The 19,547-nt window shown below is 38.3% G+C and overlaps 1 protein-coding gene across 1 annotated transcript; it reads left to right on the forward strand.

The window, feature by feature from the left end:
• The first annotated feature begins 453 nt into the window (after positions 1–453).
• On the forward strand, positions 454–11,841 carry LOC141592902 (uncharacterized). The gene is made up of 14 exons (XM_074413790.1): positions 454–799; positions 4,472–4,633; positions 5,092–5,157; positions 5,525–5,668; positions 5,763–5,876; positions 6,091–6,192; positions 6,280–6,465; positions 6,799–6,888; positions 6,959–7,093; positions 7,726–7,848; positions 8,233–8,318; positions 8,441–9,053; positions 9,939–10,016; positions 10,255–11,841. Exons 1-14 carry the CDS (start codon positions 527–529, stop codon positions 11,314–11,316), a joined length of 3,234 nt encoding a protein of 1,077 aa, XP_074269891.1. The 5' UTR covers positions 454–526; the 3' UTR covers positions 11,317–11,841.
• The last annotated feature ends 7,706 nt before the right edge of the window (positions 11,842–19,547 follow it).

Genomic DNA, 19,547 nt, shown 5'->3' on the forward strand with positions numbered 1-19,547 from the left:
ATTCTGTACCTCCCTTAATATTTATAATAAAATAAATACAATATACTTTAAAAAAACCGAAAGAAGCGACACAAAACCACCTCGTAATTGATCCCATCCCTTTCCCTAGTAAACCTGGTAAATGGATCAATCAAGTTGGATTCAGATCGGTTCAGTTTGGCTGGTTCACATTCGTGTTTGCAAAAATTCGAGTCATATCAGATCATTCACATTCGTGTTTGCAAAAATTCGAGTCATATCAGATCATTTTATGATTTTGTTATTTTCGGATCGACCATTTTCAAGTTATCTAAAGATATGGACCGTAAGAAACGATAAACAATTAGATCGGGCCAATTCAAATTACACATCAAGCTCGTGTGTTAGATCGTACAAGCCGAGTTATACAGTCGGATCAGTTTTACGAGGTCTACACAGACTCCCTTGGTAAGTGGGTATCTATAACGTTACTAAAAAGTTCAAAAATTTATTCCAAAAGCACAAGTACTACACTGCACTGCACCACTCTGAAAAAAGCAACATAGATATGATGCAAAGACTACTCCGCTCCGGCGGCAGAGACAATGGCGTCACCTCGCCGGAAACTCCATCACCTTCTCCGTCGTCGTCGAGAACTCCGCCGTCGACCGTGGCGGCGACCGGTCAAGCGCGGGCAATTCGGTTCGTGTATTGTGACGACAAAGGCAAGTTTCGTATCGAACCGGAAGCGCTGGCCGTTTTACAGCTAGTTAAGGAGCCAATTGGTGTCGTTTCGGTTTGCGGTCGTGCTCGTCAGGGTAAAAGCTTCATTCTTAATCAGGTTTGTGATTTTGGTTAAATTTTGTGTGTAGTGTTTTTGATTTGTGTGATTTTTGGTAGTGTAGTATTTTAGGGTTAGGGTTTTGTGGATTTGAATTTGATTTGATTCGTTGTGAGTAGTTGCGGAATCAGGATTTATAATAGGAATAAGGTAAACTAGACAAAAAATATAACCAGGATTTGTAGAGTTTTTGTTGGTGTAGGGTTAGGCTTTTGTGGATTGGAGTTTGATTTGAGTGGTTGTGATCAGTGGCGGAACCAGGATTAGTTAGGTTGTTGAAAATTGAGTGGCTGTGATTAGTGGTGGAACCAGAATTTATAATAGTTAGGGCGGCGAAATATTTTAGGGAGATGGACTAGTAATGGAATAATAAGGTAAACTAAAGAAGAAATCGGACCAAGATTTGTAGATCTTTGGTTGGTGTAATAAGTTAGGGTTATGGTTTTGTCGATTTGAGTTTGATTCGAGTGGTTGTGAGTAGTGGCGGAACAAAGATTTATAATAGTTAGGGTTGCGAAAGTTTTGAGGGAAGACAAGAAATTGAACTTGAAATTGTATGATTTTTGTTGGTGTAGTAAGTTAGGGTTACAATTTTGTGGATTGGAGTTTTATTTGAGTGGTTGTGAGTAGTGGCATAACCACGATTTATAATAGTTAGGGTGGCGAAAAAATTTCTGAGAGCTAGTAATGGTATAAGCCTATAAGGTAAGCTAGACAAGAATTCGAACCAGGATTTGTAGAATTTTAGTTGGTGTAGTAAGTTAGGGTTATGGTTTTGTCGATTTGAGTTTGATTTGAGTGGGTGTGTGTAGTGGCGGAACTAGGATTTATTATAGTAAGGGTTGCGAAAGTTTTGAGGGAAATGAATTATAAATGAAATAAGGTAGACTAGACAAGAAATTGAACTTGAATTTGTATGATTTTTGTTGGTGTAGTAAGTTAGGGTTACAGTTTTGTGGATTGGAGTTTTATTTGAGTGGTTGTGAGTAGTGGTGGAACCACGATTTATAATAGTTAGGGTGGCGAAAAAATTTCTGAGAGCTAGTAATGGTATAAGCCTATAAGGTAAGCTAGACAAGAATTCGAACCAGGATTTGTAGAATTTTAGTTGGTGTAGTAAGTTAGGGTTATGGTTTTGTCGATTTGAGTTTGATTTGAGTGGGTGTGTGTAGTGGCGGAACTAGGATTTATTATAGTAAGGGTTGCGAAAGTTTTGAGGGAAATGAATTATAAATGAAATAAGGTAGACTAGACAAGAAATTGAACTTGAATTTGTATGATTTTTGTTGGTGTAGTAAGTTAGGGTTACAGTTTTGTGGATTGGAGTTTTATTTGAGTGGTTGTGAGTAGTGGCGGAACCAGTACTTATAATAGTTAGGGTGGTGAACTATTTTCTGAGAGACGAACTAGTAATGGTATAAGGTAAACTAGACAAGAATTCGAACCAGGATTTGTAGAATTTTTGTTGGTGTAGTAACTTAGGGTTATGGCTTTGTGAATTTGAGTTTGGCTTGAGTGGTTGTGAGGGTGGCGAAATCTTTTAGAAAGACGAACTATTTACCGATTAAGGTAAACTAGACAAGAAATCGAATCAGAATTTGTAGAATTTTTGGTGGTGTGGTAAGTTAGGGATTAGGTTTTTAGTGGATGGGAGTTTGATTTGAGTGGTTGTGATCAGTGGCGGAACCAAGATTTGTGGTTAGCGCGGCGGAAATTTGTAGGGAGACGGACTATTAATTGAATATGGTAGACTAGACAAGAAATTGAACTAGAGTTTGTAGAATTTTTGTTTGGTGTAGTAATTTAGGGTTAGGGTTTTGTGGATTTGAGTGGTTTTGACTTGTGGTGATGAATGATGTAAATAGGATTTATAGTTTGGTTGGCGAAATTTATCAGAAGTGGGTGAACTGTAAATGGAACAAGGTAAAACTAGAAAAAAATCGAATATTTTAACTGACCCTGTTAGCTTACAAGTTACCGTGCTCTGTTGAGATTGTTGAGATTCTATCTGGTTTGCATTTTGTAAGCAGATTTTATTGTGTATTATGTGTAGATGTAGCATTGTTGTTGCTGAAGATTTGCTTAAGTTATAGTAAGTTTGAAAAATAGTAATGTTTTTTTTGGTTTGGAAAAAGCAATTTTATTACTCCTTAGATTTTGTGAATTTGGATTATGATTTGGATTTCGTATCCATAACTTAGGGGGTGAAATTCTACGAGAATCGAAATCAAATATTTAACTTCCAAAAGTTTCAACGCTGGGGTGACTGTCCCTGTTAACTCCTTTGTTACGCATTGTGCTGCTGTTTGTGATTGTTTATGATTTGGAGTTCGTATCAAATTTGTTGTTTGTTATGTGTAGATGAGAGATTGTTAGTGGTGAAGATATGCGGAACTTATAGTCTGAACTCTGAAGATCGTAATGAAGTAGAGTTAGTATTAGTAGAGTATTAGACTGTTTCATTAGGACTATAATGAATTTGAGTTTAATTTGAGTGTTTGTGATTAGTGACGGAACCAGGTTTTCTAGTTACTATGGCGAAATTTGTTTTGGGTTGTTGGCATGAAATAGAAAAGAAATTGAAAATTTTAACCAACGCGTCCAAATATTTTCAGTGTGGAGGGTAACGCCTCTGTCAGTCTCCTGGTTCTGCTACAGTTTGTTCGTGGTTGTATTTGGAATCCAAATTTTGTCGTTTATTATGTGTAGATGTAGAGTTTTTTGTTGGCGAAGATTTGCTGGATGTAGAGTTTGAAATCGAAAGAAAATAAAGTTAATAAAGATTTAGTGTGTTTTGATTTATGGGAAGAGTTATTATACTCGTATTAGATTTGTGTAGTTAAGATTCAAGAGCAGTCTGTTGGGGGTATTAAGCCTAAGCTTTATTTATAGATTCCGGTCGTTGATAATTCTAGTGATAACAAAGCTTTTAAGCTACAAATTCAAACTTATTTAAAGTCTTGTTTTTAGCTGTTGGATAATTATTTCTGGATGAAGTAAGTTAGTATAAATTGAACGACTATTGCTTGGTTTATACTCCCTCTGTCCCGGTCATTTGTTGTCCTTTTCCATTTTAGGGTGTCTTAGTCATTTGTTGTCCTTTCTATTTTAAGAATGGATTTGATGAGTAATTTGATCATTCCACTCAATTTATTCCACTTGTCATTTAGTAATTGACCCCCTACCCTTTTCTTGGTCTTTGTGCCAAAACCAAAGGACAACAAATGACCGGGACGGAGGGAGTACTTCTTATGTATTGATTGCCACCCGTCTTGTGTTGCTGTATATGGTTGTTTTGATATCTACTTGACTACTTGTATTGAAGTGTTCATTGTTCATGCAAGTGTATGGATGATTTGTAACTGAAGTGCATTTGATCAAGATTTTTGAGTTTCATTTCACGAGGCAATGACATTAGCTATCAAACTGAGTGAGCAATATTTCATTCTGCCAAGTTGCTTTGTTAATACATTAATCGGTCACTCTCAGTACCCACTAAAATTATGTTGATATCAAAAATCTGTTGTACAGTGGTTTATCCTTAGCATATGTTGTTTGTCTATGTCATTTGCCGCCTCCATGTTATTGGGTATGTGTTTGTAGGGAACACTTCCCTTCTTTTTCATTGAAAGCATTACTGATCTCATTGCTCATATTTGTCAATGTTTTAAGCTTCTGGGTAGGAGCAGCGGATTTGTAGTTGCGCCAACTCATAGGCCGTGCACTAAAGGGCTGTGGCTATGGAGTGTTCCACTAAAGATGACTGCTCTAGACGGAACAGAGTATAACCTTATACTCTTGGATAGCGAAGGAATTGATGCTTATGATCAGACGGTTACTATTCGCTACTTTATTAATCTTGTTTTTTTCCCTGTTATTGTGGGTCAAAATTTTCAGAAATTCACTACTTAATAAGTTCTGTTTGTTTTTCCTTTTCTCAAAAACTACTTTGTTAATATTCAAAAAAGGTGGAAATTTTTAGCCTGTCTTTTATTAGTCTTTGTAGCTTACTCAAGTCAGTCTACTGATTTTGTTTCACAAACTTAAATGCTGCTTCCAACTTCCAGTAATCTTTCGTAGACATTTAACGATAGACGGAGTTTTCACAATTTGGGCCACTTTTAAGTAGAAGGTGGTTAATTGGTATTTTAAAGCTATCTTTGCCTTGATGAATCTTGTATGAAAAAAAGTCATTGGTTAGTTGGGCATATCTAAGAGATTTTTCACTCTAAATTTTATTTCCTTGAAGAAGAGTTAGATCCCAGTCTTATTTTAATGTGTTTTTGTGGCAGGGAACATACAGCACACAAATTTTTTCTTTAGCAGTTATGTTGTCCAGCATGTTCATCTACAACCAGGTTAGAAGCACATTCAGATTTTGGCTTTTCAGGCTGTGTTATTATTGGCGTCTTGGCTTTGTATAAACTGGCTGCTGGCTTAACTGAAATATTTCTATTGGTTTGACAAGTGTATCTTGTACTATGTTACTCCGACACTTCCCTTAGCTGTCGTGTCACTTGTCCGACACCTACCTGTCCGATACCGACACGACACTTCGACACTTCATTTTAGACCAAAAAACTGAAAAATTCCCACAAAATAGCCATATCCGACACTCGAAGCGTGTCAGACACGACACCCGTGTCGGAGAGTCAGGGTAACACAGATCTTGTATAAGTACCGTTGTACCAGGCAGTTTGTTAATTTTTACATCATATGTTTTAGATGGGTGGAATTGATGAGGCTGCGCTGGATCATCTCTCCCTTGTAACTGAAATGACCAAACATATACGAGTGAGAGCCTCTGGGACAAAGACTACGCCATCCGAGCTGGCACAGTTCTCACCGATATTTGTCTGGCTGCTGAGGGTAACACTATATTATTCAAAAAAGTTTGTAGCTACTTTCAACAGAAAAGTTTGTGTAGCTTGCTGTGATGATGATATGTTTTTCTTTCCTTCAGGACTTCTATTTGGATTTGACAGAAGATAACAGGAAAATAACGCCTAGAGATTATTTGGAACTTGCTTTGAGGCCTGTAGAAGGAGGTGCAAGAGATGTTTCTGCGAAAAATGAGGTACTGTACTATTGAGTCAGAAACATACATGCTACATATCTGTTTGCATATAGTTTCTAGAAAGATACATGATAGTAGTCAAACTAGTCAGAGCTCATTGCTGCTGCACCGGATCACCTTGTATTGCTGTATGGAAGCATGTTACAAATACTGCTAAATTTGTTAATTTGATGGACATATAATGGATAGAAATGCTGATATGTTATTTTCTTAGATCCGGGAATCTATTCGAGCACTTTTTCCAGATCGAGAATGCTTCACTCTTGTGCGGCCGTTAAACAACGAAACTCAACTTCAGCGCCTCGATCAAATATCGGTTAGTACTTCATCTGCATTATGCATTTTCAGTTTTTCACTGCATTCTATTTTGCTGCTGTACCAACCTAATGGGCTTGATCAACAGTTGGATAAATTGAGGCCGGAGTTCAGATCTGGCTTGGATGCGTTGACAAGGTTTGTGTTTGAGAGAACTAGGCCCAAGCAAGTGGGAGCAACTGTAATGAATGGACCTATGTTTGCTGGTATTACACAGTCATTTCTAGATGCGTTAAACCAGGGAGCAGTGCCGACGATCACTTCCTCTTGGCAGGTTAGTCTTCAGTTTACTTTGTTTGCTTGGTGGAATTGGTGCATTATTATCTTTGTTAGTATAGAGCACAAGTTTGTTTTGTGGAAGAACATTACAAATGTTTAACAGCCAGAGAACCAGAGGCTCATCTCCGAAAGAAGATAAGAAGTAATGATGACATTGATAATGGTAGCATCTTGTGATTTTTGATTAGTTTGCCTTCACTTTCGGAAAATAATGCTGGGGAAGTACTTGATTTATTCAATGAGTGGGACATAAAAAAGTGTTCAAAATTCAATATAACTGCAGTATTCCTTCCTTCAGTTTTATTATATCACTGTATTTTTTTTGTAGAGCGTTGAAGAAGCAGAGTGCAGAAGGGCTTTTGATTCAGCTACCGAGGAGTACAAGTCGTCATTTGACCAATCAAAGCCTCCAGAGGAAGTGAGTATGTCTTAACCTCATCCTGGTAACTATGTTTATACATAGCATTCTAACTCTTTTTTGCTAATAGGCTCCACTAAGGGAAGCACATGAGTCAGCAGTACAAAAAGCTTTGGGTATCTTTAATGCTAGTGCAGTGGGAGCTGGAGCAGTTAGAAAAAAGTATGAGAAGCTGCTGCAGACCTTCTTTAGGCAGACTTTTGAGGTATGTGATTATTATCTTTTGAAAGAGAGGGAAAGTGGATGCCTGGTTTGAGTTCACATTGGTGTTCTAAAGCTTCATAAATTTCATTTTTGTATTTTGAGGTTTGGGACATTTTCCTGCTGTCATGAATGTAAAAGGTTTTTTCTGAATCACAACCTTTTTTAGGCTTTAAAGCGTTAGTGCATTACCTTTTATCTGAATATTGCACTTTCTGTTATGTTTAACCTAAGAATCACATTAATTTTGATTGCATTAATGCTAAACCCTACTAACCGCAATCGAGAAATGCACATACTTAGGTCACCAAAGTGGGAAATAACTAATGTGGAATTTGTGAGCCTTATCGCTCTTATGACACCAAAATAGAATAAACCTAAAAAAAATGGAAACAATTGAGTGGGATGGAAGGAGTACTAATTTTATTAATGCTGGTCTCCGGGCTACCAATATTATACCCGTTTATGCTTGCATGCTGCAATAATATTTTCCTCGTTGCTACATCACTTTCGTTATGCTCAGTGTGGTCACTATAGTTAATGTATGCAAGCTTGACTTGTATCACTGGTTGTACCATACTACCATGTCTAGGTTATTTAAATTTTAAACGTTAATTATCTTTGTTGTGTTTTCAGGATTACAAAAGAATTGCATATATGGAGGCAGATACGAAATGTGCAAACGCTATTCAGGCTATGGAGAGGAGATTGCGATCAGCTTGTAATACTGCGGATGCAAAGTTAGAGCAGGTCCTCAAGGTGGGTAATACTGCAGATGCAAACTTTTGAAGGACTTTAATTATTATGAATAAGAGTGCAAGTAAGATGGCTTCAGGAGACCATTGAGGCACTGGGTAATGTTGTTGTTGTATGGTCTCATCTCTTGACATGGCAGGGATGTAATACAGAAGTAAGCTTGTTTGTGGAATATTATACAGATTCTATGATATCCAAAATGTCGGATGTTAGGCGGTTCAATGTTGACATAATTGTTTGTTGAATGGATTTGTCTAAAAAATGTTCTGTTAACTTAACTGGTTCACTACTCTCTAGTTGATGGAGGCATTTTTACAAATTTGTGATGCTGGACTGATTTTCTTTTAATGTTCATGGTTTTGATTTGCTGATGTTTTAAAAATGCAGGTTCTTGATGACCTAAGTTCTGAGTATGAAAAGTCTTCTCATGGCCCAGGGAAATGGCATAAGCTGGCAACTTTCCTGCAGCAAAGGTTAGACTTGGTTCTTTGGCTTCCATGTTAACTGTCATTATCATCTAGTCTCAAAAGTGTTTTTTTTTTGCTTGTTACGTCTTTAATATTTTATGTGAGATTATTGATTGCCAAATTTTCAGTTTGGAAGGTCCTATTGCTGACCTTGTAAGGAAGCGGATAGATCATATCACATCCGAGAAAAGTTCTTTAAGTCTGAAGTGTCGCTCAATAGAAGATAAGATGAATCTCTTGCACAAGCAGTTGGAAGCAAATGAGAAGTCCAAAGCTGATTATTTGAAACGCTATGAAGATGCCATAAATGAAAAGAAGAAAGTTGCTGATGATTACATGAGTCGTATAAGTAGTTTACAGAGCAAATGCAGCTCCTTGGAGGAGAGATGTTCCAGTTTAATAAAAACATTGGATGGAGTTAGGCATGAATCCTCTGATTGGAAAAGGAAATACGAACATGTCTTGTCAAAGCAAAAAGATGACGAAGAGCATGCTAGTGCGGAAATATCTGCTCTCAAGTCCAGAACTAGTGCTGCTGAAGCAAGATTGTCTGCTGCTCGAGAGCAAGTTCATTCTGCTCAAGAGGAAGCCGGCGAATGGAAACGAAAATACGATATTGCTGTTCAGGAAGCCAAAACAGCCCTTGCAAAGGCAGCAACAGTCCAAGAACGTGGATCTAAGAATATGCAACAACGGGAAGATGCTCTGAGAGCTGAGTTTGCTAGTAGTCTGGCAAAGAAGGTACTCCCTCTGGTCTTGCAATCTTTCCCATGTCCAAGTTGCTTGTTATATTTTTCTAGGTCTAAAAACATACCTTCTCTTCACTCCTTGGTCTTTGTGCAAAAGTTTTCTCACGACTATCTCGCCCATTACCTTTACGTTTGTGTGGTCGCTTGGTCGGTCTAGTACCATCTCGCCCTTGAAGCGTTATATTCCCTTTGTCCCAGGCACTAATCGCGTATTCCTATGTGGTGCAAATGAGTGTGGAACACCTAACCCACTCCCTTGTGCTTGTATTAACCAATCGAAAAGCAAATGTATACTATTGACCGGAACAAAGGGAGTAGCTTATTTGAAAACGTGATTGCTCAGATCAAATACTAAACCAGTCTTTGGTTTGAAATTTAATCGGATAAAGAAAAATGACTCACCGGGCCGGCGGATGCCATTTTTTTTATTATGGCGTATGGGCATGTGGAAAACAAATTTTTTGGCTGTTTTTAGCACACGGGTAACTGTTGCATACATCCAACTCCCAATATCTCACCCAGCCTTTGAGGCTGAGTTCCAAACTCGTAATGATGTTTTCTATGTTACTCTGACTCGTTTGCAAGTATCGGACACAACACGGTGTCGGTGTATCGGATAGTCGGATACGGCTATTTTGTAGCAAGTTTTCAATTTTTTTGCTCTAAAATGAAGGGTCGAAGTGTCGTGTGACTCGTATCTTATCGGACACAATACGTATCGGATACGCAATACGGCAATTAGGTGAAGTTTCGGAGTAACATAGACATGTTTTTGATTGGTTTTACTTAGATCTCCTGTACCTGCTATTTGTTTAGCGAATTTTACTACTCGATCTTTCAAACATAAGCGTTTTACTTGTTACTGTGGAATGTCCAGGAGGAGGAAGTAAGGGATCAAGCTGCAAAAATTGAGAAAGCGGAGCAGCGGCTGGCTGCTTTGAGCTTTGAGTTGAAGGTAATTTACTGGTGTTAGTTTAATGCTCTAGGAGACACTTGTAAAACGTCCTTTGACAGTTAAAAAGATGCAACTTTAAAAAGGTTAATTAATAATACTCTGAGATCACACCAGAGATATCTTCAGAGTTGGCCTGCTTGAGCAAAAAGTGTTCATATGTATGTGGTTCACTATATCAAATTTGATTGGTACAAACATTATCGAAATGTCGTTTATTTGACATTTCTGCTCTTTCCAGGATGCGGAGGCAATGCTAGAAAACTATGGGTTACAGATTGCAGATTTTAGAAGTAATATAAAGGAGTTGACTGAGAAGCTAAATGCTGCAAATGCAAAAGCTCAATCATATGAAAGAGAATCTCAAATACTTGAACAAGAGAAAATTCTTTTGGAACAAAAGTATCGATCCGAATTTGCAAGGTTTGATGAGGTCCAAGAGAGAAGTAGAGTTGCTGAAATAGATGCGAAAAGAGCCATTGAGGTGGCAGACAAGGCGCGATCAGATGCAACCCTTGCTCAACAGGAAAAAAGTCAAATTCAACAGATAGCTATGGAAAGGCTGACTCAAATCGAGCGAGCTGAGAGGCAGATAGACCAATTGGAGAGGGCGAAAAATGACTTGGCTAATGAACTCGAAACACTACGGGCATCAGAGCTGGAAGCCAATTCTAGAGTTAAACAGCTCGAGGCTCGTGTTGAAGAGAGAGAGAAGGAAATTGAATCCTTAATGGAGTCTAACAATGAGCAGAGAGCAAGTACTGTTCAAGTACTTGAAAGTCTTCTTGAGTCAGAACGGGGTTCCCGTGCAGAAGCTGATCGTCGGGCAGATGATCTCTCCCATAAGTTACAAACTACCCAGGCAAAACTTGAAAAAGTTCAGACAGAGTTGACCTCTGTCAGATTGAACGAGTCTGCCCTAGAGGCCAAGCTCAAGACCGCTTCTCATGCGAAACGTTCCCGGGTTGACGACCATAGTATGGATTTGGGGGTGGATTCAGCTGAAAATATGGACTTCACTGATAAAGTCACGAGGACAAACAAAAGAAGAAAGAGTACTGCCAGTACAATACACGAACCAACTTCAGCAGGTGACGGAGATTCAGTGTTCATGGGTGATGATGATGATAGTCAGTCATCTCAACAAACTGGCACAAATGAATATAAAAAGCTTACAGTTTTACAACTTAAGGAGGCATTGACTAAGCAGAACTTTGGAGATGAGGTGCTTAAACTTGGAAGTTCTGCGAGGAAGAAGGACCTCATTGCTTTGTATGAAAGACTCATCCTTAGCAAGTCTTGATGGACAAAACCGGCGGCAGGTTATATGTGTGGGACTGATCCTTATTGGTTTTCCGAGCTTATGTGCATTTCAGTACATAAACTCTCACTTAAGTAACCATGACTGATGACTTAGTAGTTGGGTGGTTAAAATTTCAGATGTTGGACCTTTTTCTGGCTTCAATACCCACGACTAGACTACAGTTTCTTTTGGAACAAACCGCGAGAATTTCTCTTGTGCTTTGTTCATGCTTAATGCGTTTACTTCGTTCCAAGTGTGAAGTGAACAGTAAGTCCGTTCATTCCACGGCACACCGAGTCAGGATTCGAGGTGTATTTGTGTCGTAGCTAAATTGGTCATGTCTTTTGTAGTTTTGTGTAACTTGATATTGTATAGCTTTTCTAGGGCGATAGTTTGTTGTCATCTCAACTAGGAAATGGGTATCGCCGCTCGTAGCTCCATGGAAATTTATGTGTGGAGTACAAATCTTGAAGAAGCAATTGAGGAATTATGGAAAAAAGACTTGTTGTGTGGCTTGTTTCTTAACGTTGTTGTAAACTTAAAATTGATTTTATTTCAATTATTCTACTGCTTCTCAATTTACCTGCTAGAGTCGAAATACATCATAAATTTAGCGGTAACATCTATAGGTCTACACAAATTGTTGTATAGGATGGTCTTATCAATAAAATCAGCCAAATAACAATCATCCCTACATGCCGGAGTCCGGACACAAATTCTTATTTGTGGCGTTTCACAACTAATTTAAATAATGTTCAAAGGGAAATTAGGTTTAAGACATTACCAGCAATATGTAATTACATCTGTTTACAATTGAAAGAAAATGTTGTCCTCCTTGTGTTTCAGTGAATAATTTATATTTGCTTTATTTTGTAAGGAACAAAAAAATGAAAAAAAATCTTAGAGAGAGAGAGAGAAGCTGCCGTCATCTCTAGGGCACATTTTACAGATCAAGATGACAAAAAAATCTGCTAACTTGTCCTCGAATTCTTATCATTCTAATAACAAATCATCTGTCTCTAATGCTATTCAATCAGAAAAGTCAAAAATATTGGGTAAACCAGATGTGGAAGAAGGCCAAAAAATGAAAAATATCCATGAGGTAACTGGTATCCCAACGTTAGACTTCAATGATTGTGTAGTAGAAGATTGTGATGAAGAGTCTGACCCTGACGATGAAAGCAATCAAGATGATACTTGGTATCAAATCCATGGCAAGAAAATTATTCAGATCATGGATGAAGAGCCTGAACTTTTGCAACTAACTGATGATGATGTACAAGCAGAACTTGATTACTGGCAACAAGCAGTGGTGGGATTTGTTGTTGGGGCAAATCCTCCTTGGCAGATCTTGGAAGGCTTCCTGAAAAGAATATGGAATAAGTATGTCATTGATAAAATATCTTTCCTTCCAAATGGAGTCTTTCTGGCCAGGTTTCAAACTGAAGAGATGCAGCAATCTGTGCTTGGGAGTGGGTACTTCTTATTTGATAATAAGCCTCTAATTATAAAACCTTGGCAGCCAGATCTAGAACTTACCAAGGAGAATATTAAAGCAGTACCAGCATGGATTCGAATGCAGAAATTGCCACTCAAATTTTGGGGTAAAAGTTTGCCTAAACTAGCAAATCTGGTAGGTCATTATGTTAAAAGTGATGCTTCCACTGAATTGAAAACCAGATTAGGTTTTGCTAGAGTCATGGTTGAACTTAAAATAGGCCAAACTTTCCCTAAAAGAATTAAATTCTTAGATGAGAAGAGACAAGAAGTGTCTATTGATATTGAATATGAGTGGAAACCTAGTTTGTGTACTAAATGCAAGCAGCTGGGACATGAGAAGGACCAATGCAGGAAAGGTAAGCAAATATCAAAGACTTCCATACCTCAGAAGGTGTGGCGCCCAGTCAAGAAGCCTGCTATTCCTACTCAGTCTGCTCCTAATGTGCCTACTGCCACAGTAACAGAGAATGCAGTGGGCATATTTCCTGCTGCTCAGCCTGCTACAACTGGACCCCCTGTCACAACAAATACAGAGGATGAAGTGGATATAATAAAGACTCCTAATACTAGGATTCCAGTAAGTACCAGTGGGACTCTCTCCCCTGTCAGGCAGCCCAGACAAGGGAGTGATCAGGTTAGCAGGAAGATATCAACTTCCCCTCATTGCGTGGGGGAATTGAAGGAAAACTGTTCTCCTAAAATAGGCATTGGTATTAATGGTAGTGATCCCCCTAATATTACTTAATGAATTTTGGGTTTTGGAATGTGAGGGGAATGAATAAAGAGGTGAAACAAAGGTTTGTGAATAATTTTCTTCATGCTAATAATATTGGACTGTTTGGCTTGCTAGAAACCAAAGTCAAGTCTAAAAATTACCATAGTATTGTTAATAATATTTTTTCAGATTGGAGTGTCTCCACTAATAATGCTCATCATAAGGGAGGGAGAGTGTGGGTGATATGGAAGCCTCATATGTTTGATATACAGTTCTTACAATATGATGCTCAATTTATTCATCTTCATGTGACCAATAAACTTACCCAAATGCAATTTTATTACACTATCATCTATGCATTCAATGGGATTGGGGAGAGAGAAGTTCTCTGGTTGAATCTTAAAAACATAGCAAAGCATTGTAATGCTCCCTGGGCCATAGGAGGGGACTTTAATTGTGTTTTACAAGCAAATGAGAGGCTGGGGGGAAATGTTTCAGAGGCTGAGTCTGAACCTTTTTATGACTGTCTACATGAGTGTGGGCTTATGGATATTCCTGCTACAGGAGCTTATTACACTTGGAACAACAAGCAGCCACCAGAAACTAGGGTGTATAGCAGATTGGATAGACTTCTAGTTAATCAAGATTGGCTGGATGTTTTTCCTGAGTTTCTGGAGAATTTTTTACCTGAAGGGCATTTTGATCACTCACCCTGCCTGGTGAGTAAAGGAGCCAGGGTAGGAAATCAGAATAGACCATTCAAATATTTTAATATGTGGGGTGCAGCCACTGGTTTTAAGGAGTGTGTGTCTAAAGTTTGGCAACAATGGGTCTATGGCACCAAAATGTACAGGGTGGTCAGGAAGTTGAAATTGCTAAAGCCTGAGCTTAAAAAAATAAATAAAAACCACTTCTCTGATATTGAGAATAGTGCAGATATAGCCCAAATTAATTTGAAGCATCTTCAGGAGCAGCTTATAGACAATCCAGGTGATAGGGATCTTATGCTTAAAGAATATGAAGCTCATCAAAAATTTAATTCCCTTTTTACTGCAAAAATGGATTTTCTTAAACAAAAGGCAAAAGCACACTGGCTAAAGGATGGAGATTCTAACACAGCCTATTTCCATGGTGTAATTAAAGCTAGAAGAAACAAGAATTTCTTATGCCAAATTAATGATCAGTGGGATAAAACTCATAAAGATCAAGAGGGGATCCAGAATGCTTTTTTGGGCTACTATCAAATGCTCCTAGGATCAAATGCTCCTACCATCAAGGTCAATAAAGCTATTGTAAGACAAGGGAGGGTATGCTCAGAAGCTCACAGGAATATATTGTTGGCCCCTGTCACTAAGGAGGAGGTAAATGATGTTCTCTTTCATATACCTAATGACAAGGCTCCTGGGCCCGATGGCTACTCAAGCAAATTTTTTAAGGACAGCTGGGATATAGTGGGGGGAGAGGTTAATGAAGCTATCATGGATTTTTTTGAATCAGGCTCTCTTCTCAAGCAGATTAATGCTACCATGGTCACTACAAGAAAAACTAAAACAGGCGACCGAAATTTGGCGACTGAAATTGGTAGTCGCCAAATTGGCGACTGATTAACAAATTAGCGACTGAATTCAGTCGCCAATTTGGCTCGCTTTTTTTAAAAGGGGAATCTAATTTGGCGACCGATAATCAAATTTGGCGATCGATTTAAAAGTAGTCGCCAAATTGGCGGCAATTTCGATCGCCAAATCGCTTTCGACGCCAAATTTTTTTATAGAAAAACGGAACTCCTCTCTCCTGCTTTACTCTTTCGAAACAAAAAAAAAAAAAAAGAAGAGAGGAAAGCAGCGGGCGAAACAGGCGACGACAACAACCACACAACCACACCACCACTTCCACCACTTCCACCACCGTGACCACCGTTCTCATTGCCTCCATCACTCTCTTTAATTAGGTTAGTTTTTTTTTTGTTTAATTTCAGTTTAATTAGTTTAATTTGTTAGATTAATTTGTAGTTAGTTTGATTAATTTGTGGTTAGTTTGTTAGATTTATTTGTAGTTAGTATGTTAGATTAATTTGTAGTTAGATTTAGTTTAATTTGTGTTTGAATTAAAAGGGAATGATTAAGGGGGTTTGTGTTTAGGTTTAGGGTTCTGGGTGGGGGTTTGGTCGGCCGTGGGTGGCGGTGGGGGAAGGGTGGCGGTGGTCCGTGGGTGGCGGTGGGGGAAGGGTGGCGGTGGTCCGTCTCATTATTATTATTATTAGTATTAGTATTAGTATTATTATTAGTATTAGTATTAGTATTATTATTAGTATTAGTATTATTATTATTATTGTTATTATTATTAGTATTAGTATTATTATTATTATTATTAGTATTATTATTATTATTGTTATTATTATTATTATTATTATTATTATTATTATTATTATTATTATTATTATTACTAATTAAACCGCCTTATTATTATTAATATTAAGCTAAGTGAAACCGTCTTTTGCATTAATGGAAATAGCTAAGTGGAACCGTCTTTTGGATTAAGAGAAATTATCTATTAGCTAAGTAGAACCTTCTTTAGGACTTGATTTTGATAAATTTAGTTTGATAATTCATGTTATTGATGAATTGAGGTAGAATAACCTTGTTATTTTTGTTTTTCTTTTCTCTTTTCAGGGGTTGTCACCGCTACGCTAGGCACCACCGTCGCGTAGTTGTTGCTTCTTTTTTCTTTTCATTTTTGCTTTTACTTGATTAGGTAACCTCCTCTTACCAGTTACTTTTTAAATTTACTAATTTTAGTTCAAATTATGTTACGGACTTTAGGATAGAAGCCTTTACTATGTGGTTGAATTGGGCTATTGATTGACTTAATTAATTTAGTACTTGATTGTGTTGTTGTTTGATTTGATGTTGACTTAGTACCCGTTCAAGAATTACTCATTAGGAGTAATTCTTGAATAGTCCCCATTTTGGGATCGTTTCTTTGTACGCTTCAAGTCATTTAGGTAGTAAACACGTACTTGTGATTTATTAATGAGGAATGAGTTTGGTGGCGATCCCTTTAATGTTCTCCGAATACATGTATATGTGTATTTGGAGAACTGAAGGGAATTGCTGCCGAATTTTTTCCTCATTAATAAATTACAAGTGTGTTTGCTAGTGACTTGAAACGTACATTGATTTTTGATAATTTATTCTCTTTTAAAATGTCGTATATAAGGTGGTTACCATATTAACTTACAACCATTTGTTTAATATTGTAGGAAGCATTTGAACAAGAAAAAGCCGCCAATCCAGAAACTCCGGATAATGACATATGGTATAAGTTGGTGGATGGCTTCAAGAAAGGGCACGTGTATGGTACCGGAAGTTCAACACCGGCTTTCTATGAGAAAACGCGTAGGAGATCGACTTCAACAATTCCCGGAACACGTATCAACCGGAATTATTAGTCAACTTCAAGGTCAAATAAGAGAGCGTGATGAACGTGATGCCAAACGTGATGAAGAATTGCGCCAAATGAAGGAAAGAATGGCAATGTTTGAGACTTGGTGGCAAGGTTGTAACCCCGGACCTGGACCCAACTACGATCCAAATGATCCGCATGGTCCACATGGGGGGAGTGGAGCCGGTGTTGGCTTCCAAGTAAGATGATTTTAGCATGTAAGCTTGTAAAACTTGAACACTTTAGACTTGAACATTTAGAATAGCTTACCTTGTAAAACTTTCATTTTCAATATATGAAATGAAGTTTGAGAAATTGGGAGGTGTTAGGTTGAAATGTATGGTGTTGTGTGTGTTGAAATTTGGGATGTATGGTGTTGTGGAACATCGGTTTGTATGCAGGTTGTAAATATTTGGCTAGCAATGAAAACGAAAAAAACCACCAAAACTTACAGTTACCTTGGCGACTGATTTGTGATTTGGCGACTGCAAGTCAGTTCGCCAATTTGGCGACTGATTGAAGGTAGTCGCCAATTTGGCGATCAATAGCGATCGCCAAATCACAAATCGATCGCCAAATCAACCAAATCTGGCTCGTCACCCAAAAAAGGCGACTAAAATGGCATTTGGCGACTGCTATTCAGTCGCCAATTTGGCGACTACCTTTAATCAGTCGCCAATTTGGCGACTACCCTATCAGTCGCCATTTTTGGCATTTGGCGACTGATTTGGCAGTCGCCAAATTTGGCGACCGACTTTAGTCGCCAAAGCTAGAAAAGGCGACTAAGGTCCACGACTGACTTTTGGCGACTGAATTCAGTCGCCAAATTGATTTTGGCGACTGATTTCAGTCGCCAAATTGATTTTGGCGACTGATTTCAGTCGCCAAAATCAGTCGCCTGTTTTAATTCTTTTTGTAGTGGTTACTCTTATCCCAAAAACTGCTAGACCCACTAGTGTCCTTCAATACAGACCAATTGCATGTTGTAATGTCATTTATAAATGCATCTCCAAAATTCTATGCAACAGACTGGCCAGCATCTTACCTGATCTGATTGCTCAAAATCAGGGAGGGTTCATACAAGGGAGGAGCATTATGGAAAATATTCTCATTTGTCAAGACATCATTAGGCTCTATGAAAGAAAGGCAGTCTCACCTAGATGTCTTTTCAAAATGGATTTGCAAAAAGCATATGATACTATTGAATGGGAATTTCTAGATCAAATGCTCAGTGCTCTTAAGTTCCCAGCTCAGTTTAAAGGGTGGATAATGCAATGTGTGACAACTGCTACCTACTCCCTTAATCTTAATGGCAATGTTTTTGGTTTCTTCAAGGGAAAGAGGGGTTTGAGACAAGGAGATCCTCTTTCTCCTTTGCTCTTTACAGTTTGCATGGAATACCTCTCTAGACTTCTCACTTACTCAACTGCTAATAATGAGTTCAACTATCATCCTATGTGCAAGCAAATGAAACTCACTCACCTAATGTTTGCAGATGATCTCCTCCTATTTTGCAAAGGAGATGCCTGTTCAATTATGACTATTCTCAGGACCTTTGCAACTTTTTCCAAAACATCAGGCCTAAATATGAGTAAAGGCAAATCAAATGCCTATTTCAATGGGGTAAAGGACAGCTTAAAACAGGAAATTCTTTTGATTTCAGGTATGATAGAAGGTTCTCTTCCTTTTAAATACCTTGGAGTCCCAATCAAAACCACAAGGCTGACTGCTAAGGATTGCAAACCTCTAATTGATAAAATTGTTCAGAGAATAAGGACTTTGGGGGCCAGGAAACTTTCTTATGCAGGGAGGTTGACTTTGGTTCAATCAGTCTTAATGACTCTACACAATTACTGGGCTAGTATTTTTATACTACCTACTGGAGTGATCACTAGAATTGAGGCAATTTGTAGACACTTCCTTTGGGATGGAGGGGTTGAATACCAAAGATCTCCTCTTGTCTCTTGGGAGAAAATATGCAAACCTAAGAAGGAAGGGGGTCTTGGTTTGAAAAGTGCCATTCATTGGAATAAAGCAGCAGTTGGGAAGCTAGTGTGGTGGCTGGCGTCAAAATCAGACCTTCTCTGGGTCAAATGGGTCAATAATGTATACATAAAAGGGAGGCAGTGGCTAGATTATTCCCCTACCAGTAACTCCAGCTGGTCCTGGAGGAAAATCTGCCAAATTAAAGCAGGGTTTCGGAATCTTATCGCGAAACATATGGACTACGGATAAGGGGCATGAATACACAATAGCCAAAGGCTATGATATGCTCAAACAAAGGGGAAAAGATGCGGTGGCGTGGTCTGTATGGGACAAATTCACTATTCCTAAGCATGGGTTCTTAACTTGGATTTATTTTCATAAAGGTCTAAACACCAATGAAAAATTGCACAAATTGGGGATTAGTGAAGTTGATACCTGTGGTATTTGCGGGTCTGGATCTGAGAGTTTTAATCACTTGTTCTGTGATTGTGAGTACAACTACAGGGTCATTTCCATTCTTGGATCACGAATTGGGGAGAACTTTCCACACCATGGCACGATTGAATGGCGACAGAAGCTGACTGGTTCT

Source organism: Silene latifolia, chromosome 7 (assembly GCF_048544455.1).
Source record: "Silene latifolia isolate original U9 population chromosome 7, ASM4854445v1, whole genome shotgun sequence".
Classification (NCBI taxonomy): Eukaryota; Viridiplantae; Streptophyta; class Magnoliopsida; order Caryophyllales; family Caryophyllaceae; genus Silene; species Silene latifolia.

What these genes read in the sequence shown, in the direction of transcription:
- LOC141592902 (XM_074413790.1), top strand. Translation starts at nt 527, where the DNA reads ATGATGCAAAGACTACTCCGCTCCGGCGGCAGAGACAATGGCGTCACC. An exon ending in CTAGTAGTCTGGCAAAGAAG is followed by an intron (nt 9,054 to 9,938) that starts GTACTCCCTCTG and finishes TGGAATGTCCAG; the next exon opens with GAGGAGGAAGTAAGGGATCA. An exon ending in CTTTGAGCTTTGAGTTGAAG is followed by an intron (nt 10,017 to 10,254) that starts GTAATTTACTGG and finishes TGCTCTTTCCAG; the next exon opens with GATGCGGAGGCAATGCTAGA.